Consider the following 26916-nt stretch of genomic DNA (forward strand, 5'->3'; position numbering starts at 1 on the left):
TGCGCGTGCACGTGGGCTGGTTTACGAACCCAGGGTTAAACAAACGCTTCACTTTTAAATATCGGCTTCCCGGCCAGTGTATAATCGTTAGGCAATCATAACATACATTGATTCTCGTGGAAAAGTGAAAATTACAGGTCATGACTCCTTTAATACATTTAGGCTCAACTACTATAAGGCCACCAAGAGTATGAGAGTATTGCGTACGTGTGGTTTCAGGCATTCCCACATTTTAGTATGAAAGTTATTGGTGTGTGTGACTGAGGACACTGACTTGTGCATGTAGAAGAAGATGTATCCGCTGCGGTCGCGGTCCCTCTGAACGGTGGACTCCTGCGTGCGTGAGACGTCCAGGTCGTTGTAGGTGAGCCACGACTGCTTCTTCATGTCGTACACGTCACTGATGTAATGCCCTACAGGAGCACACACACACACACACACAGCAGCCGGTCACACACACACTCAGTCTGCAGTGCAGCAACACGAGGGTGAACCTGCAGTACCTGACGAGGAGCTGCTGCCGATGTGGCTGACCACACTGATGAGCCGGAACGAGTTGGGCAGCTCTCCAGTCTACAGGACAAACCACAGGCATTAACACCACACACACACTGCCACTCGGAGACCTACAACATGCTTGGGTCACCTGACTCGCCTGTATCTAACCCATTATAGAAGTCAGCTTCAAGTGCCTTGTATCATTTTAAATAAGACAACTTGAAGTTTCAATCTAGCTCATTTAAATCCACATTAGTACATTTATTTAGTCTGAGAATGGATTTTTTGGGGATTTTTTCCCTTTAGAACGTTATACTTGGATATTCTAGATTTCCAGATGAAATCATCTACATGTAAAAATCCCTAAGCAAGTTATAGCCATTTATTACAACATTATTTTAGGCACTTTTCAGTGAAAAACTTAAACTTTTGATGCGTCCAAAAAAAGTTCAGGAAGTAAATTGAAACATTGTTATATGAGATATGATATGTTACACTGAAGCTAAGTGACAAATATACATATACATACATATAATCTGAAAATGAACACACACAGTGCAGTAAGTAGTGTAAACAATTGTAAGAAAAAAACAAACATCTTGTGCAACAAAAATACAAACAGCAAATGATTTTCACAAAATGTATTATACGATTCCACTGGGTCATTGTGTAACAACTCGTTTTAAAACAAATTTCAGTGCCTCATCCGATGTGTAAAGTAGTTTTATACTTGTCTTTGATTTGTGTTATGCTTTATCAGAGAGTGCTCTCATGCAAATCTGTTATTTTATGTTTGTTTTCATGCACTCACGCAAGTACTTTCACTTTACATCAGTTCAAATTTACAAAGAAAGATGCTAATTGGTGGATCAAAAGACCAAAACCTGTGTTTATTGTTTGAGTAGATGATAGTTTCAACCAATCTGTGTACGGGGGCGGGACTAAGCATCAACAATCGTTCCTGTTCGGCTCAGAGGAACAAACCACATGGGTTACTTTAACGAATCAATGCTGATCAAAACCTGACAATCATGTTCACAACGAGGCCTCTGAATGTCCAACTGAGAGAATCGATATCACTGAAAAGCAAAGAATCTCCTCTTTACGGGACTTTTTTAAAGCATCCTGATTGGTTTAGAGGTTCAAAAGTTATTAAAACGTTTAAGAACAATAGTTATGTTTGGCTGCGGGCGGCGGTCTCGGTTTTTTAGAGTGATGAGTCGAAGGTTTTACAATTTCATCATTCATACTGGAATGGGTGATTGGTCTGATTCGTCAATCATATCTGAAGAAATCGTATAGTTTGTTGTGTTTATCAGTATTATCACTTGAAATATGTGTTTAATGCTTTAATCTGTCTCAGTGTAGCTGACTTAAGTTCACCTTTTTCTTTCTGTAAGATGTGAGCAAAGTCTAAAGTCCCACTAGACCAGGGTTCCTCAAACTCAGTCCTGGAGGGCCACTGTCCTGCACAGTTTAGCTCCAACCCTGATCAAACACACCTGATCAAGCTAATCAATGTCTTCAGGATCACTAGAAACTCACAGCTAGGTGTGTTTGATCAGGGTTGGAGCTAAACTGTGCAGGACAGCGGCCCTCCAAGACCGAGTTTGAGGAACCCTGCACTAGACAGACCGCAGTGGAACAAGATGTTCTTGTTAAAGCTATACTTATATATAAAGTGTGCAGAAAAGACATCTGGCTCGACGAAAGAGGAAGCAAAAGCAGTTTCTCCATGTTCTGTATTTGTATTAACATGAACAATTTCAAATACTTTGACGAATCAATGCTGATCAAAACTTGATGACCCAATCACGTTCACTACGGAGCTTCTGTATGTCTAACGGAGACAAACGACACCACTGAAAAGCTAAGAATCTCCTCTTTACGGGACTTTTTAAAGCAGACCGATTGGATTACGGGTTCAGAAGTGATTAAGCACAGACGCACCTCAGCGTTCTTCTTGAGCTCTTCCGCTTCAGCCTCACTGTACTCCATATCCAGGCCGTCTTCATTGCCCGAGTCATCATCGGAGCACAGCAGCTCGGGCAGGGAGTTATTGAACTCTACAACAACAGAAACACACACACGTTCACACACACACAAACGCTCACAGTAAAACAGAAGTCATGTGAGGCAGAACATCACATCATACTGACCTTGCAAGCTGAGCTCAGTGGCTCTCTTCAGATCATCATCTTCTCGCATCTCTCTCGCCTCCTGCGCAATTAACAGATAATATCCCCTCATTATACAGCAACTGTCCTCATGATCAGTTAAAGCTGTGCTGACGTCAAACACCAGCAACACTGGGCAGTTACAGCTGGACAGTTACAGCTGGTAAGAAGAGTGTGCTGAAAAACTAACACTATATATGTCCGTGCCATTTAACCCGAAATAGAGAAAAACGAAACAAAACATCTCAGCCATGTTTTATTGAAGAGCCCCTATTATGCTTTTTCAGATATTCCCTTTCCTGTAGTGTGTAATAAAGCTGTGTGTGAATGTAAAAGGTCCGCATAGATTCAAACATCTATTTAAGTGCAGATAATAAAGTCGTCTCCTAAAAGAAAGTGATTCTGAGATGAAACGAGTCGTCAGCCATTCCAGTCTCACTTCCAGCTGAATCTACGTGTGTTTGTTACACATTTGCATAATGCCAGTCTATGATCTTCATTGGCTGCTGGTGAACAGCGTCTACTTATACCTCAGACACTGTAGTTTATCTGAGACTGGAAGAGTTTGATTAACACTGTAGTTGTAATGAGCGTTTTGGTCAATCACAACAGACTGGGCCGTCTGACCAATCAGAGCAGAGTAAGCTCTCAGAGAGGCGGGGTTTAGAGACCGAATCCTTGATCAAACTGTTTCAGACACTGAGAGAAAAGAGCTGATGCTGCAGTGGATCTCATGAGACTGAGTGTTTGATCTTGGATGCATGTAAAACTATTGCAGGAGACAAAACAAAAGCCTTTAAAATAGCATAATAGGGGCACTTTTAGCTTTAGCTAAACTAAATTTTGATTCTTTATTAAATGATATGATGCATAATTACCTCTAAAGTTCAGTTGTGATTCAGTTTATCAGCATATTCTACAAACATGCCGAAGACACAAATGTGATTGGAGAATTTAGCGAAACACTGACGCAAACACACAGACCAGGTTTAAAATGCACAGGATCAAGGACTGTAAAATCCACAACACAAATAGATCATGTAAAGGATGTATTGATAGACAAAGGTTCTAAGGTTCTGTGTCTGATGCTTCATATACAGAATCATGGGATCATTTTATGGATTTAATCAAATTTTAATTCATTGTTTATTTTGATTACATTTTGTGAATTAAACCTTTCAGAAATATACTTTCTCTAAAAAATGTTTTAAATAAACTCATTAAACATGATAGTATTATGCAATAATTTAAGACATTTCTCCTTTTATAGAACTTTTTTGACATAAAGGCTTTTAGCGCTGTCAAATAACAATTAGAATTTTGAATATTTGTCAAAAAATTTATAAAACTGCACACAGGTGTATGCACTATTGTCACCTAATTTTCCTTGCACACACATTAAAGGTACAATATGCAAGAATTTTTGCCGCTAGAGGGCGCTACATTCCAAACAACAACAACGGCGTAGCTTGATGACGATGTGAAGGAGCGTGGAATGATGGGAACTGTCGTTTTAAACTCCACCGTGGATGTAAATCAGTCAGACGGGAATCGAAAAATCATGTTCATGGATGAGGCTAAGTTCTATTTTTATAAATGTTGCGTTTAATGACATGCTTTTTGTGGCGAGGGGGGCGTGGTTCAGCGCGGTCTGTGATGGGAGAGAGAAGAGACGAGCAAGTAGGTCAAGTGCAAATGCACCTGTGTCTTATTGCAGTATTATTGGCGTGGAGAGCTTATAAGCCGCGCTGGAACGAGAGAGAGACTGGAGAGAAAATTGGACGCAGAGAAAGAGAACCGGTGGATCCGAGCTCTCATTTTTGAACTGTTTTGAGCCGTCGCGGTTGCCACGGTGAATGCGCGTTGTGCGCGGCTTTTGTTTGTTTTGCTTTATTTTAATAAAGTACGAGTCCCAGTCACGCGCCGACCCCTGTCTTCTTCCTTCCTGACTCTTAAACCTCATCACACTTTTATTTCATTAAAATGAATTAACCGCAAGAAAAGTAAGGTTTAATACTTCATAGATGTTACTGTATTTGTTGAATTCGTTGTTGTGATAACGCTGCGCAGTTTTACATGTTCTAAACAATTGTTGTAAAAGTAAATTCGAACATGCCCACATCATTTGCCAAAATACTGATTAATCTTTATGTATAACACATGCTATGTTTATTTACATGGCCATAAACACCAGACGTGATAAACAATGTCAATAAACTAAACACAAATCTAAAGCAATAATACTTTCCTTACATAAACATAACTATTACCGAATGCTACATTTGGAAAATATAAAATTAAGCATGCTTTGTCGACAGAACCAGCAGCAATCGGTAAAGAATAATTGTGTCCCATAACGACTGCAAGAAACAAGCTAAAGTTTGTAGCTTGATAGACGCTACAACTACAACTTTCGCATTTGTCCAGGACTCCACGCAGTACGAGCGGAAACCGAGGGTAACGCGGATATGACGGTATTGACTGGCGACTCCCAGCTCCCCCCTGTTCTAACGCCCCGTTTCCTTGGTTAAAATCGCAATTTTCTCACGATTTAAAAATAGTTGGAAACATTTGGGATATTGTAAGTAATCAACTTAACAAAATATATAACACTGGCCTTGAGATTTTGGGATATTTTAATGCAAAATTCTTACATATTGTACCTTTAAGGAAATTATATTTTATTGAAGAACAAATGTTTCTAAAGTTAATGCACTTTAAAAAGTGAATGTCATTTCATTTCAATAAAAGATGCAATGCTTGATTTGGTTTATATTATTGCGCTCGCATGCGTCCTCTTGAGGACATAGGAGACAATACAGCACTTTAATCCTCTAATATTAACTATTGCCTTTAGAATTCAAATATAATTCAAACTTTGCTCATATTTAAGAAAGAAATTGGAATTTAGCTTTTCAGCCATTTTGACAGCGCTAACGAGTCATTTACACAAGTTGTATATAAAACCCTAGGGTTCCTGACTCAGTTGTCTTCCTCTGAAGGCGAGTGTGTGCAGGTGTGTGTGCGAGCGTGTGTGCAGGTGTGTGTGCGGCTCACGTGTTCCTGCAGGCTCTGGGCGAGTGCCGCCTGCAGCTCCTGCTCCTCACGCTCCTGCTCCAGACTGAACTGCTGCACCCAGTCCAGCTCGCCCGGCGCTCCCTCAGGCGTCTCGTTCTCCTTGTTCTCATCCATGGTCAGATCCAGAGACTCCAGAGCATCTACACACAACACAGCTCGTGCTCAACGCTGAGAATATGCACACACTTCATGTGGTCATTAAGTCCACTGGCATGTCAAGTCACCTTTATTTATATAGCGCTTTTTACAATACACAGAGTTTCAAAGCAGCTTCACTGTGAAAATAATGCAACAGGGTTTGTTTCTAGAAGAAAATAGCATCACAGTCCAGCTTTAGTAAGTTCAGTGATTTTCTGTTGTAAAAAAAAAATATTAATTTAGTTCATTTAGATAGATAGACAAAAGCCAATGGCGAAAAAAGGCGCCAGTGCCAGACTGGAGGAAGCTCGAGTGTGAAATGGAGCCTGATCTCTAGTTAAGGCGTGGGTTTACCGGCCGGCTGTCTCTCCGCCTCCAGCAGGTCCAGGTGTTGCGTGGGGTCGTGTCCCTCAGCGTCCCCGAAGCCCGTGTCAGGGCTGCTGGTGGGCTCGTCCTCGGGGCCCGTGTGGACACTGGTGTCGTGCCGACTCAACTCCAGCACCGCCGCCAGCATCTCCTCGTCATTGATGCCGTTAAACTCAGACTGCTCACTGTGCTGCACCTGGGTACATGAGTTGGTCCGATTCATTTTGGCGAATATTTAATTTGAACAGGGGTGAAAAGTTTAGGGTCAGTAAAATTTTGACCAGACTAATCAGAGCAGAGTAGACCAATCACATCAGACTGGGTCATCTGACCAATCAGAGTAGACCAAACACAACAGACTGGGTCATCTGACCAATCAGAGTAGACCAAACACAACAGACTGGGTCATCTGACCAATCAGAGCAGAGTAGACCAATCACAACAACATTTTGTCAGAACCTCTAGTAAATTACATGTTATTTTGTTTAGTTGTCTGTTCAGAATTGTGGGAGAATCGTAAGATCTATTTGTATATGCACAATATGCATCAATATGCACAATACGTCATGTGGTCATGAATAGGGGTCGACCGATTAATCGGCCGGTTTTTTGCATTTTTTAACATAATCGGCATCGGCCAATATCCAGTATATCAACCCGATTATTAGGCGGGCGCATCTGTGGGCAGCCTAGTGTTGTTGTTGTTGTGGAACACGTGTTTGACGCACGCTGTGCCTGGAGTCATTCTCCAGCAGAGTGAGCAGACCTCATCCAGTGCCTAAGGAAGGAGCTAAGTTCCTTGGAGAAAACGCCTTTATATTTAATTAAAAACTTTTGATATGTTACTGCCAACTTCGAGAAAAAATATGAATAGGCGACATGACGTTCGGCTACTTTGGATATTGATAGCGTAGTTGAGGTTGCATTAGCACAGCAGAAGGGTTGCTATCATGTCACAATAACAAGCAAGAATTTTGCAATTACAGACAGAGAATCTGAGACTTTTATTTGTTCTGTTTGTGTGTCTTATATTTGAGAGGGTTGTCACTCAATGCAGAGAAATAACTAATAAAAAAGAGACCAACGCACTATAGGCTAGTGAAGGACTGGCTTTGCTTTGCTAGCGTCATCGCTAGGGTTGGGTAGCTACAGACAGACCCGGTGCTAATACGGCACTGGTGCCTTAACGACCGTTATTTACCGGACCGAATATCAATGCGGATTTCTGTGCTTCATTTCGGTGCTACTGTTATGCCTGTGCTTCTCTTAGAAACGGACGTTAGAATAACAGAAACATCGCTTCACAGCAGTTAACTTTAGCATACTGTTAGCTAGTAGCTGGATTAAACACGGTTAAAATGCTGGCCAAACAGTGTAATGTGTGACTATTTCACTGTAGACTAGGGGTGGAACTGTACATGTATTCGTATTGAACCGAAACGGTAAGGGCGTCACGGTTCGGTGTATAAATTTACACGGAGAATACATGGTTATAAAAATAAATAAAACTCGCGTGCAAATTAATGTAATGCGGAACTACTGTTAGATACGCGGGTTCTTTAGGGACACCTAATCTGTAGCTCCGCCTTAGCTCTGAAGCAGGCTGCGATGTAAAGATAGCAATGCTGGAATATGTTGTGAGAGAGAGAGAGAGGGGGGCGCGGGCGCGATCGAAAAGTCGCGTGTTTACTTATATTTGTGTGTGTGTGAGAGAGAGAGAGAGAGAGAGGGAGGGAGAGAGAGAGGGGCGCGGGCGCGATCGAAAAGTCGCGTGTTTAAAGTCGCAAAGTGTTTACTTATATTTGTGTGTGTGTGTGTGTGTGTGTGTGTGTGTGTGTGTGTGTGAGGCACGGATGCGATCGAACAGTGGAAACATAAAAACATACTCTGTCATTTTGTTTATACAAGACATCATTCAAACTGCAAAGTGTTTAAGTTCCTGTTTATTAAAATTAAGGAAAACAAATATATTAATCTGAAATGTAGCAAATTAATTTTCAATTCATTCAGGTACAATTACCAAACATATCTCAAGGTCTTTTTGTCTTTTGTACAAAGATTGGTCAAGTGTTCAATAAATGTTTTTGTTGAGAAATCTTGTCTATCTTAAGTAATTATTTGTGTTACATTTTATCTTTCAAATAGAGGTAAAAACAAGCACATAATCGGCCAAAATAAATCGGCAGCATTTATCGGCCAAAATAAATCGGCAGCATTTATCGGCCATCGGCCGACCCGGATTTCAAAAGATCGGCATCGGCCTGAAAAAACCCATATCGGTCGACCTCTAGTCATGAAGTCTACTGGCATGTCAAGTCAAGAATTAAATGTTTTGCAATAAGACTAAATGTGAATGATATCTAAGGTTTTTTATTCCTTGTTGGAATCGAAATAGGAATCGGTCAAATTGAAACGATATCCATCCCTCCTCGTGACATGACAGCTTGTGACAGCTTCGTGGATTGTAGTTTGTTGCATAAATGTTTGATTTGATTTACAAAGGCCGTGTGGACTGACTCCAGCACTAGCCTACACCACTCTCCCCCTCACCTCGTCCGTCCTGTCGTCTTCTGGATGAAGTCTACGACCGACTTTCCTGACCAGCTCCTCCTCACTGTCAGAGTCGCACAACACACTCCCCGAGCTCTCCGGCTTTACAGAACCTTTCCTGTAACACACACATTTACAGCACATGAGTATGAACACACCAACACTAGGGCCGTCACGATTCTTGGACTAAAGACGAGTACTCGATTTATAAAAACATCCTCGACTGCTATTTACTGGAAGCGGCACGTTCAACTGACGAGAATCCACTTTTACTAAGGCTAAGCTATATATATATATATATTAGGGCTTTGACTTTTGCCCAAAAATCATATTCGAAGTTCATTTGTTTATTAATATTAATATTCGAATATTTATTAATAATATTATGACGGAGATAGCATGGAGACTATTCTGGCCTGCCTCGCCCCCGATCCCGATAATGTTCGTTCGAATATCATTATTTTTTTAAATATTCGAATTATATTCGAATAACGAAGTCAAAGCCCTAATATATATATATAACATTTTAAAATCATAATATAGCAGTGCTATTGGGAACATCACAAAGGCTGCGATTCAGTTCAAGAACCCAATATTTACTTACTTTGATACTTTATTTGAACCAATTATTGTTGCTTATTTTATATCTGTATTTTAAGTCATTTTAAAGGCTGTTGTTCACTTGGATCTTTTTTTATCACAATTTTTTTTACACGATTAATCGATGAAATAATCGGTATAATACTCGATTACTGAAATACTCGAGACTCAAGGCTGAATATGACCTCAGCATGCACATCATCATCAGAGGGCCGCTCTCACCGTAGTGTCGAGGAGTTGACGGACTGTGACGTCTTCAGGGTCCTGGAGCTAAAACGAAACGAGCCGTTAGCGAGTGTGAGGGCGCTACGCTAAACAACAGTCCACAGTAAAGTAAGTCCACCGTAAGTTAGAATAGCCTTTAGCTCTTTGAGTGCCTTGAAAGGAGCCTATAAATAACAGGTATTATTATAGTAGTTATGATCATGAGTGTGAGGTGTGTGCTCACAGGGCGGCCTGCGCGCTCCAGCCGAGGCTGAGAGGGGGGCGTGTGACGTCGGTGCAGTGGGACAGCAGCGTCAGGTGTTTGGGGATCAGCACCTGCTGGCCCAGCTTGCTGTTCACAGACAGCTGAGTGTTGTAGCTGTAGCGCTTCAGGTGGAGGATCAGCACCCTGCAGACACACACACACACGTCAGGGCTCGTACACACACACACACACACACACGTCAGGGCTCGTACACACACACACACACGTCAGGGCTCGTACACACACACACACACGTCAGGGCTCGTACACACACACACACACGTCAGGGCTCGTACACACACACACGTCAGGGCTCGTACACACACACACACACGTCAGGGCTCGTACACACACACACGTCAGGGCTCGTACACACACACACACGTCAGGGCTCGTACACACACACACACGTCAGGGCTCGTACACACACACACGTCAGGGCTCGTACACACACACGTCAGGGCTCGTACACACACACGTCAGGGCTCGTACACACACACGTCAGGGTTCGTACACACACACACACACACACACGTCAGGGCTCGTACACAAACACACGTCAGGGCTCGTACACAAACACACACGTCAGGGCTCGTACACACACACACGTCAGGGCTCGTACACACACACACGTCAGGGCTCGTACACACACACACGTCAGGGCTCGTACACACACACACGTCAGGGCTCGTACACACACACACGTCAGGGCTCGTACACACACACACACGTCAGGGCTCGTACACACACACACACGTCAGGGCTCGTACACACACACACACACACGTCAGGGCTCGTACACACACACACACACGTCAGGGCTCGTACACACACACACACGTCAGGGCTCGTACACACACACACACGTCAGGGCTCGTACACACACACGTCAGGGCTCGTACACACACACGTCAGGGCTCGTACACACACACGTCAGGGCTCGTACACACACACGTCAGGGCTCGTACACACACACGTCAGGGCTCGTACACACACACGTCAGGGCTCGTACACACACACGTCAGGGCTCGTACACACACACGTCAGGGCTCGTACACACACACACACACACGTCAGGGCTCGTACACACACACACACACACGTCAGGGCTCGTACACACACACACACACACGTCAGGGCTCGTACACACACACACACACACGTCAGGGCTCGTACACACACACACACACACGTCAGGGCTCGTACACACACACACACGTCAGGGCTCGTACACACACACACACACGTCAGGGCTCGTACACACACACACACACACGTCAGGGCTCGTACACACACACACACGTCAGGGCTCGTACACACACACACACGTCAGGGCTCGTACACACACACGTCAGGGCTCGTACACACACACGTCAGGGCTCGTACACACACACACACGTCAGGGCTCGTACACACACACGTCAGGGCTCGTACACACACACGTCAGGGCTCGTACACACACACGTCAGGGCTCGTACACACACACGTCAGGGCTCGTACACACACACGTCAGGGCTCGTACACACACACGTCAGGGCTCGTACACACACACGTCAGGGCTCGTACACACACACACACACACGTCAGGGCTCGTACACACACACACACACACGTCAGGGCTCGTACACACACACACACACACGTCAGGGCTCGTACACACACACACACGTCAGGGCTCGTACACACACACACACGTCAGGGCTCGTACACACACACACACGTCAGGGCTCGTACACACACACACACGTCAGGGCTCGTACACACACACACACGTCAGGGCTCGTACACACACACACACGTCAGGGCTCGTACACACACACACACGTCAGGGCTCGTACACACACACACACGTCAGGGCTCGTACACACACACACACGTCAGGGCTCGTACACACACACGTCAGGGCTCGTACACACACACGTCAGGGCTCGTACACACACACACGTCAGGGCTCGTACACACACACACGTCAGGGCTCGTACACACACACACACGTCAGGGCTCGTACACACACGTCAGGGCTCGTACACACACACGTCAGGGCTCGTACACACACACACACACACACACACACACACACACACACACACACACACACACACACACACACACACACACACACACACACACACACACACACACACACACACACACACACACACACACACACACACACACACACACACACACACACACACACGTCAGGGCTCACACACACACACACACACACACACACGTCAGGGCTCGTACACACACAAACACACGTCAGGGCTCGTACACACACACGTCAGGGCTCGTACACACACACGTCAGGGCTCGTACACACACACGTCAGGGCTCGTACACACACACGTCAGGGCTCGTACACACACACGTCAGGGCTCGTACACACACACGTCAGGGCTCGTACACACACACGTCAGGGCTCGTACACACACACGTCAGGGCTCGTACACACACACGTCAGGGCTCGTACACACACACGTCAGGGCTCGTACACACACACGTCAGGGCTCGTACACACACACGTCAGGGCTCGTACACACACACACGTCAGGGCTCGTACACACACACGTCAGGGCTCGTACACACACACACACACACACACACACACACGTCAGGGCTCGTACACACACAAACACACGTCAGGGCTCGTACACACACACACACACACACACACACGGTCAAGTGAAATTACAGGACTTTCCCAGCACTACTTTTGGGGCTTTCAAGGACTGTAAGCAGAGATCTCACTAATCAAACAATATCTTTATTATCTTTCAAATTCTAAAAGAGGTAAATAGATTAATAAAAATAAACTAATAAAGCAAAATGGTACACATAAAGTGTAGCACATGCAATGACTGTGTGTGAATACTTTAATCATTGAGAGGATACTATGACAGAGATATCGCTTTTTTATTTATTGAACTGATTTCCCCCTCATGATTATATGACTGACATGAAGAATGAAAGCTGTATCATATACTTGGATATTTATGAGTAATATCACACTCATAGCCATGCGAAATGGCTCTATATCTGTATCAGACGGGCTGCAGCGTTGATTTTTGTTTTATCGACTAAATTAAAACCCTAATTTCGCATATATTGTCAGTCTTTCAATAATTCAAGTGCTTTTCAAGTACCTTTTCATAAATATGGCCGTTTTCAAGGGTTTTCCAGGACTTCAAATTCTAATTCAAGCACTTTAAGCAGCTTGTACGAACCCTGTCAAATGTGTGTTTTCAATAGACCCACAATTCAAAGCTGCTAAAGTACGCATGTGTGTTAATCCCAACCTGGGAAGCCGGCTAAATTTGTGAGACACCGTCGCTGCTTTTCCACTGCATTTTTCACAGGAATACTCAATCTCCTCCATCTAGAAACACAAAGTCAGAAGGTGATGAGAATTGTATCATATGAAAAGTACCATATAGTGAAACAGAAGTCAATATCCGCACACAAATGAACCTCGCACTGACTGTCAGTCACAAGCATTGCTTTTACAGGCGTTATAAAGCATCAGGGAAAAATAAAACCTCAAAACTGCTTTATAAAGCCAGACCAGATTTCAGGAAAACCATTCAGTAGAAGTGACAAAAAAGGGTTTAAAGAGTTGGACTTAAAGGGGTCATCGGATGCAAAATTCACTTTAACATGGTGTTTGCATATGAATGTGTCTTTGCAGTGTGTGGACGGCCACCATACAGTGAAGAAAATCCATTCACAAAGTCTAAACACTCAATAATCAAGCCGTTTGGATTTTCTGAGCACTATGATGTCATAATGCTCATGCTCCGCCCACAAACACTGATGGACTGTCCCGTATTAGCATATTTCTGCCCTCAGCCAATCAACAGGGGGTGCAGTGAGCAATTGCTCATTATCAATTAAAGCAGTTTCTAAAACTCGGTCCTGGAGGGCCGCTGTCCTGCACAGTTTAGCTCCAACCCTGATCAAACACACCTAGCTGTGAGTTTCTAGTGATCCTGAAGACATTGATTAGCTTTGCTCAGGGTGTGTTTGATCAGGGTTGGAGCTAAACTGCGCAGGACAGTGGCCCTCCAGGACCGAGTTTGAGAAACCCTGAATTAAAGAGACATGCACCGAAACGGGTCGCTGTGAACAGAGCTGTTTTTGAGGAGGTTAAAGGGTGTGTTACACAACCATTGAGGAATTTTAACAGAAGTATATTACAAACTTTACATGAAGACCCTAAAGTGTCACACCAACTTGTGGACAATGGGCATCCGATGACCCCTTTAACAGCTGTTCAGAGTCACGAATGTTTGGAACGAAAATTTCAGTCTGATTTCTGCTTTAGATTTGTCGGTCAGACAGAATAAAAAATGCAAATTGTCTTTCTGCCAGTACGTCGCATTTATAAAAAGATAAAAAAGTAAACTAGTACAGCAGTAAGTTACCCCGGTACACAAAGTAGCACTGGGCAACTTCACGTTTGTTTCACAAAAAAACTAAACAAAAGGGCAAACAGTATTACATGCTTTCAAAGAGCCATTCATTTTTTTTTTATTCATGGTGATGTTTATTAAACAACACTGAATACAAGAGCGCAGAGACTAGAGAGCCAGTGCTGGACTCTTCTCTGCTAAACTGAGTCGGGTTCAGACTCGTGACGCAAGAATCGATCATGTGATCTCATGTAGTGACGACAGACGCCGTGTCTGTAGCGCTTCACAACGTCCCGGACTAGCATGCCTAATTTTCCGGTCCTCCACGACGGGCTCAGTCCCATCACACAGGAGCACAGACGCTCTTCCTTACACCGCTAATCTACAGAGAGACGAGGGTACTGGTGCTGCTAGGGGGAGTTAGCAATGAAGGAGACACAAAAAGATGTGCTGGCGAACGATAGCAACGTGTAGTCTGACGCGTTTCTTGTCCATGAAACAACAAGAATTTAGGAATCAAATTAGCATAATTTGACAGTTCTGGGCATGTGACCAAAAGCACATGCCGTACTGGTCAGTCTCGTGCGAACAGGCCTTTGATGTCTCGCTCGTTCACATTCGACAGCGATCATGACGAGGCTCACCCTGAAGAAGAGGTCCAGAGAGTCCTGTATGGACCTCATCGGGAGTGTTTTCTTGCGTCGAGGAAGGTCGATGGACAGATCATTGAACTGCTCCCGCTTCGTCACCACTTCTCCACAGCTGCGCACCGAGGGGGGAGACACCAGAGTGAGTTAGTCATGGTTTAATGTAACACCAGCAGCGATGGCTATAGGTCATGGCAATCAACAGGATTTACATTTTTTAAATAATAGTGATTACACCCAATTTAAAACATTGTTTACAATAATTTAACAAATTTCCTTAAAAACAATCAATATACAAAATCAGACACGCATACCAATACTAACAACAGTAATAATAACATTTACATAGAATCTTTCAATTTAAAATTTGTCAGAAATTCTCAAAAAAACTTCCAGGAGAAACCTTTTAAAAATGTCCATTAATATATTTTCTGAATAAAAACGTTGTCTAATATCATTTAATAAAAAAGGACATTCTATTAAAATATGTTTTACACTCATGACATTCTTCCACTAATCACAAACCGGTTTCTCTTCCCCTTTCGAGGACCGAGTTATTAAGCGTCCGAGACGACACGTGTGTGAGTGCGGTTAGGGCTGGGCACATTTTTTTATTTTTCGATTAATCGTTTTTCAAAATCGATTCTCAAAGCCATGAACCGATTTCTTCCATATTTATTCATCCATCACCCAAACGCCAGTATTAGCTTCCCCTCCACTGTTCATAGGCTCATGTTACAGCTAATGCTGGGAGATCTTATGTGTGTTTCATCTTAAACATAAGATGACCTGATGCTGTTTGATCAAGGCGTCTGTTCTCACTCGTCCAACTTTCAGCAGCAATTTTTTTTTATCTTGCATCAAAATCCTGTCTATTCATTGTGCCTTTGAAATATTTAATTATTAATTAACCACTTGTAAACTTATGTTCACTGTTCTTTTTTAAAAATAAATATAGGATTTGTATTAAATCTATATTCATGAGTCGAATCGGGAATTGAAAATTGAATTGAGAGAGATATAGTTTTATAATAATGCCATGTCAGCATTTAAGGCTATTTTCATGGCAAAAATGCAATTCCAATATAAATACAACAAAACCAAGTAAACAAACACAATATATATTTTTTAATTAACATTATTTAAAAAAGCCAAAAGCTTTTCAGGCATAATCTGACTAAATAAACCCTTAAGTGAAATAACTTCATAAAAGAGCATTCTACTTGTATTAAACCCAGGACAGTCCAATCAAATGTGTTTTCCAGAGAGAGGAATCTTACAAACATGTATAGAGTTGGTCTTCATCTTTAAGCAAAAAAGCCAAGCTTGTGTGACCTACACGACATCTGCTGAACACCACTGGATCAGATCTACATGACATCTGCTGAACACCACTGGATCAGATCTACATGACATCTGCTGAACACCACTGGATCAGATCTAGCTTTAAGAGCGATTAAAAGTCACTGTCGATTAAACATTTACAGATTAATTTTATATAGCTTATTCTTGCACGAGTCCCACTCCTCCTGCCACCTATCCACTATATACACCAGTTAACCATGGGTCTGATATCTGAGGGAGGAATATGACATTCATGAACTTTCGAACTGAGAGCTTGCGAAGGGACACTGAATCGATGCCCATCTCGAAGTGCTTGATTGGCTCACCTCTTGCATGTGATGGTGTGCTGCACCTCGAACTCCATGTTGACGGTGACAGGGCAGGTGTAGACGCGCGAGGGGTCCGCCTCCTCCGCCAGCCGCGCGCTCTGAGGCTCGTCCCAGGCCCACGGCTCGCTCTTGCAGCTCTTGTTGATCTTCTCCACGTCCTCCTTCAGCTGGTCCAGACACTGGCTCAGGAACTCATGGGCATCCTGGGAAAAAAAACAAAAAACACACACCATTGGCACTCACGTCATATGAACATTATGTACCCGTTCACACCAAGAACGAGAACTTTATTAGCATCCACACTAGGGCTGTCAAATAAAAATGTAATATTCGTTGAATAAAAACAACCCAAAAAAACGGCACATTCGAATGTTAAAAATCGCGCATTTTTGGTGTGTGGAGGCGCGCGAGACATGATGATGTAACGGACGCGGTGTGTTTTAGTTAGTTTAGCCAGTTCACCGCGGTGAGGCTGCGATGCTAATGTTGAAAATGGTGGGAAAAGCCCACCAGACGAAAACACTGTTTGTGGGAAAAATCGTGCAACGACCATTTTCAGAGCTGAGTATGTGTGAGTGTGTGTGTGTGTGTGTGTGTGTGTGTGTGTGTGTGTGTCATCAGCTGGAAACACTGTCAACAGAAAGCGCTCCGCACTCGCTGAGATCAAGCTGAGCGTCTGGTGGTTTGATGATCATGAATATGAAGATGTATGTAGATTGCCTTTGAGTTTTCATGCAGTGTTCAGTTCTGAGATTTTGGGCTAGTTTACTCCTTCAGTATGTGTTCTTTCAAGCGGTTACAAAGAAAACGCTGAAAATATACATTAAGATGTTTATTTTATTACATTTTGTTTACTTGCGGCGGTAAGTTTCTCCCGAATTTACCAGGAAGTCAGCATTCCAGCACGACACGCCGAGCTCCGTCTGTTCACTGAAGTCTGTCATGACCAGTGTCGTTGTAAAGCTCTGAGTCTCATGCACAACGCTATGTAACCCAAATATGGACATTTCCTTTCTATCAGTAACCAATCATGAATGTCCAAAAGGGGATTTAAAGCTAATGACGAAATCTCATTTAGAGCCGTTTAACTCTTTAACTGCCGTTTTCTCAAAATGAGTTTGTCATTCTCCAGTCCAAACATCTCAGCCTGTAGCACCCGTGTACACCACACTCTCCAGTACAAACATCTCAGCCTGTAGCACCCGTGTACACCACACTCTCCAGTACAAACATCTCAGCCTGTAGCACCCGTGTACACCACACTCTCCAGTACAAACATCTCAGCCTGTAGCACCTGTGTACACCACACTCTCCAGTACAAACATCTCAGCCTGTAGCACCTGTGTACACCACACTCTCCAGTACAAACATCTCAGCCTGTAGCACCCGTGTACACCACACTCTCCAGTACAAACATCTCAGCCTGTAGCACCCGTGTACACCACACTCTCCAGTACAAACATCTCAGCCTGTAGCACCTGTGTACACCACACTCTCCAGTACAAACATCTCAGCCTGTAGCACCTGTGTACACCACACTCTCCAGTACAAACATCTCAGCCTGTAGCACCCGTGTACACCACACTCTCCAGTCCAAACATCTCAGCCTGTAGCACCTGTGTACACCACACTCTCCAGTACAAACATCTCAGCCTGTAGCACCCGTGTACACCACACTCTCCAGTACAAACATCTCAGCCTGTAGCACCTGTGTACACCACACTCTCCAGTCCAAACATCTCAGCCTGTAGCACCTGTGTACACCACACTCTCCAGTACAAACATCTCAGCCTGTAGCACCTGTGTACACCACACTCTCCAGTACAAACATCTCAGCCTGTAGCACCTGTGTACACCACACTCTCCAGTACAAACATCTCAGCCTGTAGCACCTGTGTACACCACACTCTCCAGTACAAACATCTCAGCCTGTAGCACCTGTGTACACCACACTCTCCAGTACAAACATCTCAGCCTGTAGCACCCGTGTACACCACACTCTCCAGTTATACACACAGCAGTTGCGGTAGATTTTTTATAGATAAGATGAATTATGTTACTAACCATGGAAATCTGACTTTAGATTTTAAACTTATGATAAACTTTTATCATACTTCCCATTTTTATGTCTGATGGTGACTAACTTTACATTCCAGATCTAACAATAAAACAAAATAATTCATACTTCCTTTTATTTAGGATGTGGCCACCAGACGAACTTTCGATATGATCTAACCTTCTAACAAACTTTTGACTCATTGTAACCTTGGTTTAATGGAACTTTGAAAATGGACTCAATGTTCTTTTTATTTTGACTGTATTGTGAAATGATTGACTGGAATATTAACCCCTTACAATGTTTTTGATATTTTGCTGATGTAGCTAACAAAGGGTAATGAAAAGGGGGGGGGCTTGCTTTAAACAATTTAACCATATTGATAGAGCTTGACATGTTAGTCATGATGATTCTATTTTGATGTGTCTGGCTTTCATCTTGTGTGTGTAAACAAAATGAAAAAAGAATTTTGCACCTGGCTTTATCATGTTCAGATCTATCTACCGAAAATATATGCAAAATCGTGCATATTTAATGAGATAATGCTAATTTGCATAATTAAACATACAAATTTCTAAAACTTGTAATAAATGTATATACTTGTGTAAGTAATCAACTGAGGACGTTTCACGGTGATATATATTATTTAATTTTTTTTACCCTATTCACCTGTAGTGTCTCGCCTTAAGAAATTCAAATTTAGCTTTTCAGCTAGAATGAGCTTCTTCGCTCATCAGCGGTTCACAGTTTGCCTAGACTCCAGCTCAGTTTCAAAATGAAGCCAAAATATTTGAAAACTTCTCATCACACGGTCTCCTACACTGTTTTGAGCCATTGCTTTAGCAAAGTAGTCAAACGAACTAAAATCTAATATGGCTCTGTGCTCTCATCAAACCGCATAAGACTGCGACTCGAGTATGTGATGCACTTTCCTCACGGGATCAGCTGATGACCCGGTGTTTCCCACGTCTCAGAGCGGCTCACAGTAAGTGAACGCAGTGAACCTCATCTCTGCATGTGTGTGTGAGCTTATCGGGCATTAGCGCCACCAGTTACGCATTATTTCCACATTTGCATAATTTCCTATATTTTTGTGGGAAGAGGATTACAGCGTTTTACTAGATTTGCAATGAGACGTGTTTGTAAACCCATTTTTCACAGAAACTGTAGTTTTCCGACAAAATAAAAGCTCTTCCAAGTGTAAAAATTAGGATAAAAGTACTGTAATGTTGGCTTTCTAAAACACCAGTGTCAACGTACTGTAGACGGAGGCACTGCATCAACAAACAAATAGGGCTGAGTCCACTTTAAAGTTCAGGTTCATGTCAATTCACTGCCTTTTTTAATTTTCACACAGAACATGGATATATTAGATTATTATAATACATATATATTTAGGTTAGCATATGGTCCTCGGTGTGAACGGGCCTGAGGTCAAGACAGGAAGATGTGAATGTCTTACGTTCTGCATGTACCCAGAGAAGCGCTCAGCTGTCGAGGAGATGGCGCTCTTCACTCGCCGGAGAAGATCTTTCTTCACTTCTGGAGGAGAGACGTCTTTCTTCGCCAGCAGATGAGCAAACCGCCTTCATGTGGAGACAACAGCCAATCATCAACAGGCTCGTCAGACAGTGTATAAACTTTTCAGTTTTTAGTAGGGCTGCATGATTAATCGCAATTACATGTAGTCACACTTATATCGAGTTGGCTTATCGTGATTATGAAAATCGCAAATGCTGTGATGTTTATGCGCAGCTTGTCATCGATGTACGTCTCTGTAAACACGGCTCTATCTGAAAGCACTTGGAGTTTGAGTCTCTTATAACCTGCATTTGAAAAAGCAACACGCGTCAAACATCTTTCCAAACATGAGAAGCATTTATGAACCAACAAAAGACATTTAATAACATGCTTTTACTCCAAACTCACTTCATAAGGACAGTTGAGCTGCTCCTCCTGTGAGATGATGAGCTTCTGACACAGAATAAGGCAGTCGTGTTTATTAGCCATGTTTAATCAAAGCGTTTCAATCTTCTGTTTATTCAGATACAGCGATAGTATGATGGGTTTCCTGGAATGATGTGCGTTATCTACTTCTGTAGGGCTTATGTGGCGTGTGTGTGAGAGACGCCTTCTGGTGTTTGGAGGGATGTGGTGTGTGTGTGTGTGTGTGTGTGTGTGTGTGTGTGTGTGTGTGTGTGTGTGTGTGTGTGTGTGTGTGTGTGTGTGTGTGTGTGTGAGAGAGATGCCCTCTGGTGTTCAGAGGGATATGTGGTTTGTGTGTGTGTGAGACGCCCTCAAACTGCGCATAAAATAATCACAGCCTTTGCCAAATCGCGTGCGGTTTCAGTGCGATTAATCGTGCAACCCTATTTTTAAGTGAATTTTTAGGAATGTATAACATAAATTGTTTTTTATTTGGTGGTGAAAGCCCCAGACGTACTTGAGGAGGGCGTTGACGGGGACCCTCTTCCACGGGATGCCCTGCTTCAGCAGGTCGCTGGAGAACGAGGGCAGGCTGAAGAGGGACTGCAGGATGGCGTTCATATAGCAGGTGTTCCCGAGGTTGGAGAATCTGCAGGAGAAGCGAACAACAGGCATGTGATGAGCTAGAGCCAAGCGTCAGCCGGCCAATCAGAGCAATCTCGGCTTCTCTGCAGGACTCAAGAGCGTTCCAGACAGACTGCAATAATGTGTGAGAAAAATGTGCTTTTCAAAAGAATCAAAAGCATGATAACCTGTTCGATTACACCAAACAGACTAAATAACGCACTTCTCTGAGATTCTCTTGTTGACAACAGACTTATAAACTACGGTTAATACAAATGCAATAAAAGTTAAGCATTCATTTGATTACCACCATTTTTTATTTAAAGGAGCTGTATGTAGTTTTCAGCGGCCTCTAGCGGTGATGTTTCAAATTGCAACCAATAAGTTGACGAGCGCGTGCTCTTACGAGCGCTGTGGGTACCGGCCAGACTGAGACGTGTCACGCAACACACCGGAGAAAGCATCCCACAACATGCTGGAAACTCAGGTAAACTCCCACTGCAACGTTACAATAATAGGCTACTTTTATCAGCTTGACGTTGAACTAATGCTCCATGCTCGTACCATGATTAGTATGGAACCCTATCAACCGTGCCGAATTTTGCCACTGCAAGCACTACTTCACATTTTCTTCAGGAAATGTACATTCTAGGTTTGTAGATAAGGTTTCTCCATGATTCAAATGCCCTGCCGATGTTGATCCGTGTTTTTTCACCCGAAGTTTATCCGATTCACGTCTGGCCTTTAATACGAGCTTCAGCAGAAAAAAAAAGGTATTGTTTTTTATCAATATTTGGAGTTTGTGTTGGAGTCTGTGACGTGTTGTGCTGGGAGCAGGTCGTTTCTTAGTGTCATCAGACATGTCATAAGTTGCATAATTCATAAGTCCATGTCATAAGTTGCAGTGTCGTCGCTGTTGAGTGCAGAGTCAGTAGACGAGGCGAGAGGCTCGGGAGCGCGCATGCAGGTGATGTCACTGGATTTCGCGGTAAATCCGACCCGGCACCTTCACATAAAAATAAGAATACTTGCTTTCAGAGGTAATAGCAAAACCCGCAAAATGGATCATTTTAATGTGAGATTACAACCCCTTCACACACAGGCAATAAAAAAAGGATTCGTTTTAGTAGAAAAGCTACATACAGCATCTTTAAAAATTCATAAAACACAATCCAGGACAAAAAAATTATATAAAAAAAGAAAATAAAGGTTTTTAGATTATTTTAATTTTTTTAACAAGTAACAAGTTGACGGTCACTGAACGGTTGTTCTGCGGTAAACGTGACATTGTTCTCAAGCTGTTTTAACGACGTCTTTCTGCGGTTGAAATACATCTGAGATATGATGTCCTGCATTCCTTCTGATGTTCGTTCATGCTAATTTCATGCTATAACTAGTAGTAAAGCGGAAGAGATTATGGGTTCACGAGCGCTTGAACCTACAGCGATCCATCATGCCATATTAAAGAGCGGCAAAAACACACTTATCGCTTGAATTTCATTTTAAAACAAACAGAATTTTAAAGGTGAGATTTTATTGTAAGTAACAAAGCTTACTGCGATTAATCGAGAATAAGAATCCATATCAGTCTCAATTATTGTATTATTTACGATAATATCGTGATTGTTGTTTTAATGATGTGTGATCTGACATTGAGTTTGTCCCTCACTTTAAAATGCATTTATAATGACCCCAATATTCAATATAAGGGGCAAAAATACCTCTATATCTTTTATATTTATATCGTTTAATATAGTTAACATCACACGAAGAGTGCAGTTTTTTCTCCAAATATCAGCATGATTACAAATGTGATATTGATTTTATACATTTCAATAAACAAGCAGTTAATATTAAGTGATAAATTAATAGAGATAGTAAATATCGCACACCCAGAGAATAAATTAAAAACAGTATTTGTTACCGCTAACGTTAGCATCACACAGATGACATGTTTACCTGTCGTAGCTCATCCACGCTGTGCACGAAAGACTCTGCCCTTCTGCACTTGTGCTCGGGTGTTCATTCTCTGACACCAAAGAAGATCCTGTGTCTTGTCGTTTTCGCTCTCTCTCTCTTACAGTGGCACAACTGGAGCCAGCGGTTATATTAGCATGTGTGCCGTCAGCACGGGTGTTCAACAGAGACGGGGTTTGAGAAACACTGATATTTTTCGTTTTGGCATGTCTTTGACTGTCTGATCGTCACTTTCCCGATGTGCATTTTGGTGCTCAAACTCAGAGAGTGAAATGTTGTTTTTGATGCACATCGTTTCATGTTATACCGTCAGCACAAGACATGTGCTGGGCTGCTCTCCACAGAACACGCAGGGAGAATGGCATTACACGCACATTATTAAACTTTAACATGTACACTGATATGGTGATCCAGTGGAATCTCAGCAAAATATCAATATTTTAGGAAAACTGAAACTGAAAGCATGGCACTTGTGGGGGAAGCAGCAGACTGAGCTGTACTGGCAGGGTCAGCGGGTCTCGGAAACTCACCCTTGCAGCGGAGGCTGAGGCTGAGCCAGAGCCGAGGGTCTGGGCTTGTTCCAGCCACCGTAGTCCAGAGTGGGGCGCACCTTCTTAAAGGGAGTTGAGTGATTGGGTAACATTAGGCTTCTTTTGGCAGACGGACACTGGCCTGTGCTGCTGGGCCTGAAAATGAAGATTTAGGAGCACAGGGTCAGATCTCAGAATCAGATCTCATTCAGCAAGTCATGCACTGATTTTAGTCTCAAAAACCCTGAGAAATTACTACACATTACTGACGTAAAGACTTGTGGGCCAGTAACCACTCTGATGAATTCAGCACAGGACTCAATAAACTGATTAACTGTAACGACTTATGGTCTGGTGTTTGTGACCTGGCCTGCACTAGTTATTCTGTATGAACTTTGATCAAATGTACGTTATGGCTGTGATGCTGTAGATCAGTGCCCGGTTTAGAAAGTGCACAGTAGGGCTGGCAAAGAAAAATGTGAATATTCGTTGAATATATATATTAAAAAAACCTGCACATTCGAATTTTTGGTATGTCAAGAGGTGCGCGAGACATGACGACGTAACGGACAAGTGTTTTTGTTAGCAGTGCAACTACGTTGATCATTTAAAAATGGTGGGAAAAGCCCTGCTGACGAAAAACACTCAGTTGGAGGCAAAAATCTGAGCTGAGCGTCTGGTGTTTTGATGATGATGATGATGATGAAGATGTAGATGTAGTGAAGAGAAGTGGAGTGTTTCTGAATGTGTGTTCATGTAGTTCATTACGATGTGTGTTGAAGTGTGTTTTCTCAGGTCACTGATGCACACACACAGTTGTATGCACTATTGTCACCTTCAATTCCTTGCACGCACATAAAGGACATTATATTTAATTAAAGAACAAATGTTTCAAAAGTAAATGCACTTTCAAAAGTGAATGTCGTTTCATTTCAATAAAAGATGCGATGCTTGATTTGGTGTATATTTGCTTATTGCGCTCGCATGCGTCCTCTTGAGGGCATAGGAGACAATACAGCACTTTTATCCTCTAATATTAAAGATACTGTGCCTGATCTTTTTTTTCTTCTATTTGACCAAAATGGTTTAAACCCCTAATAATATATTTTAAAAGCAATCACTGTGAAAAAAACAGGCTTTCCAAGCTAGTTCCAGGGACGGAAAGTCTTGGCCAATCACATGCTCAGGAAAAAGGGTGTTGCGCATATTGAACTCACGGACAAAAATATCAATATCACAAGAGCAAGTACAATCATGAATCCATTTTACAAATTGTGTTTTTGTCTTATCCCAAATCACTACAGTACGCCTGTAATAAGTGTTTATATTCAGACTTCAGACTCGCACCACATTAGGGATGCGCGGTATACCGGTACTGCAAAAATACCGGTATATATTATATTTCAAACGGTACAATATCATAATTTTGCTCAATTCGGTATTTGATGCGCTGCTGTTTCGAAGTTCACCGCTAGGCGGCAGTGCGCTACCCAAACTGACGCGGGTCACGCAAAACCGGCAAACGTGACAACGGAGGAACACGATGGATCAAACAGATGAAGCTCATTCTACACATACTGTCTATGATTCTACACGCCCGAAATTAATAAATAAAGAGAGCAGTAGGAGTGAAATATAGCATTACTTTGCTTACAAAAGTAATGAGAAAGGTGAAGCAACAGACCTCAATGCACCACTCTACAAACGCTGCTTTAAATTAGCCACGGGAGGCAACACAGTCTGGCTAAGCACTTGTCACTTGCTCATCCTGACTTGTTCAAAGAGTTCAGAGATCGACAGGTGAGCATCATTCAACTGATTTAATTTAGACTTCTATTCACAACACTGATCAGCGCACATACATAAGAGCTTATCAATTAAATATGATACGGTAAACACGAAAGCTCAAATGTGCTTGCATGACACGCTAGAACCAATGAAGTTTAGGTCTCATAATTTTTGCACATTCAAACAATCATATATTAATTGAATTTGAATGAATAAAGAGATTAGTAATATTCATTTTAGTATTAGTGCTAGTAAAATTGCTAGTGTGGCGACCCCTAGGAATCAGCCGAGAGAGAAAGAGTAATAGTAGTAATATGGATATTACTAATATGAATGTTAGAATAACACTTTACAATTAAGCTACATTTGTCAACATTCATTAGGTAACCTGACCTAACAGTATTATAACATGTATTAATCTAGATCAATCAGTAATTATTATTTAAATATACTAATACATGTTTAGCATGTTAACATTAGCCTACTTTATGCAATGCATTAAACTAATATGAACCCAAACAGTACTCAAACCAAGATGAATAAATGCTATAAATGTTGATAATTCTCTGTTGACAGCTAATGGTTAACATGTCATTTCATTATTCTATTATTATTCTATATTAATTTATTATTATAGATATTAACCTATTTTAATTGTATCATTTCAGGTTTTTTCTTTTCTTTCCAAAATCAAAATTTAACCTAGGCTACTGTATGTTCCCTGACTGTTTTTTTTAAATTTATTTTTAATTTTTTACATTTTGATACTTTTTGTTTGCATATTCGGTACTGCAGAGTTTCAAGCAGTGTTTTTTAATAAAATAGTTTCAATTCACTTAAATTTTGAGGCCGGTTATTTGTCACCTGTGGTATCGATTTAGTATCGATACCGAGGGTATTAGGTTCTGGTATCGTACCGAAACCAAAATTGTGGTATCGAGCCATCCCTACACCACATGCCTTCTGTTTATTAACCGCTTGAGCGCCAAAAGTTACGGACTGCAGCTTCAAGTATTGCCTTCACAAATCGAATATATTTAGATTTTTGCTAATATTTAAAGGAGAACTCCGGTGAATTTTTAAGTTAATCTTGATCGTTTTACCTTTGTGAGTACTGTCTATAGAAAAAAAACGAACCGGATCGGTGCTTGCAACGCGGAGCTGTTACAGTTAATGCCCAGAGCTCCCATTCAGCTAAAACGGCAGTTTTGGGGGCATAAACCTAAAGAGTGTCTTTGTGCCTCTTAACAGACACAAAATGCAATTAAACTGTCTGTCCATTATGAACAGGGCCCTTACATGACAACAAGATGCGTTTAGCAACTTAGCCATTGTTTAAACTCACCTAAATAGTGTTTTAGACGGCTAGCTGTAGTCTCGCGCTGAAGTCCCGTGGGAACTCAG

The 26916-nt window shown here is 42.3% G+C and overlaps 1 protein-coding gene across 3 annotated transcripts in view; it reads right to left on the reverse strand.

Moving 5' to 3' along the window:
* Positions 1-26916, reverse strand: part of usp37 (ubiquitin specific peptidase 37) — a 45998-nt gene that overhangs the window by 4226 nt on the left and 14856 nt on the right. For all 3 annotated transcript variants that reach the window (XM_082176072.1, XM_082176073.1, XM_082176074.1), the window contains exons 9-23: positions 23725-23880; positions 21111-21242; positions 20130-20253; positions 16609-16814; positions 14936-15053; positions 13179-13258; positions 9856-10020; positions 9630-9677; positions 8808-8925; positions 6246-6453; positions 5733-5893; positions 2658-2718; positions 2449-2564; positions 504-573; positions 275-413 (exon numbers count right to left, since the gene is read on the reverse strand). In XM_082176072.1, coding sequence (XP_082032198.1) covers positions 275-413; positions 504-573; positions 2449-2564; positions 2658-2718; positions 5733-5893; positions 6246-6453; positions 8808-8925; positions 9630-9677; positions 9856-10020; positions 13179-13258; positions 14936-15053; positions 16609-16814; positions 20130-20253; positions 21111-21242; positions 23725-23880 — 1902 coding nt within the window. The remainder of the gene's footprint in view (positions 1-274; positions 414-503; positions 574-2448; positions 2565-2657; positions 2719-5732; positions 5894-6245; positions 6454-8807; positions 8926-9629; positions 9678-9855; positions 10021-13178; positions 13259-14935; positions 15054-16608; positions 16815-20129; positions 20254-21110; positions 21243-23724; positions 23881-26916) is intronic.

The sequence above is a fragment of the Leuciscus leuciscus genome (assembly GCF_965113295.1).
Source record: "Leuciscus leuciscus genome assembly, chromosome: 7".
NCBI lineage: Eukaryota > Metazoa > Chordata > Actinopteri > Cypriniformes > Leuciscidae > Leuciscus > Leuciscus leuciscus.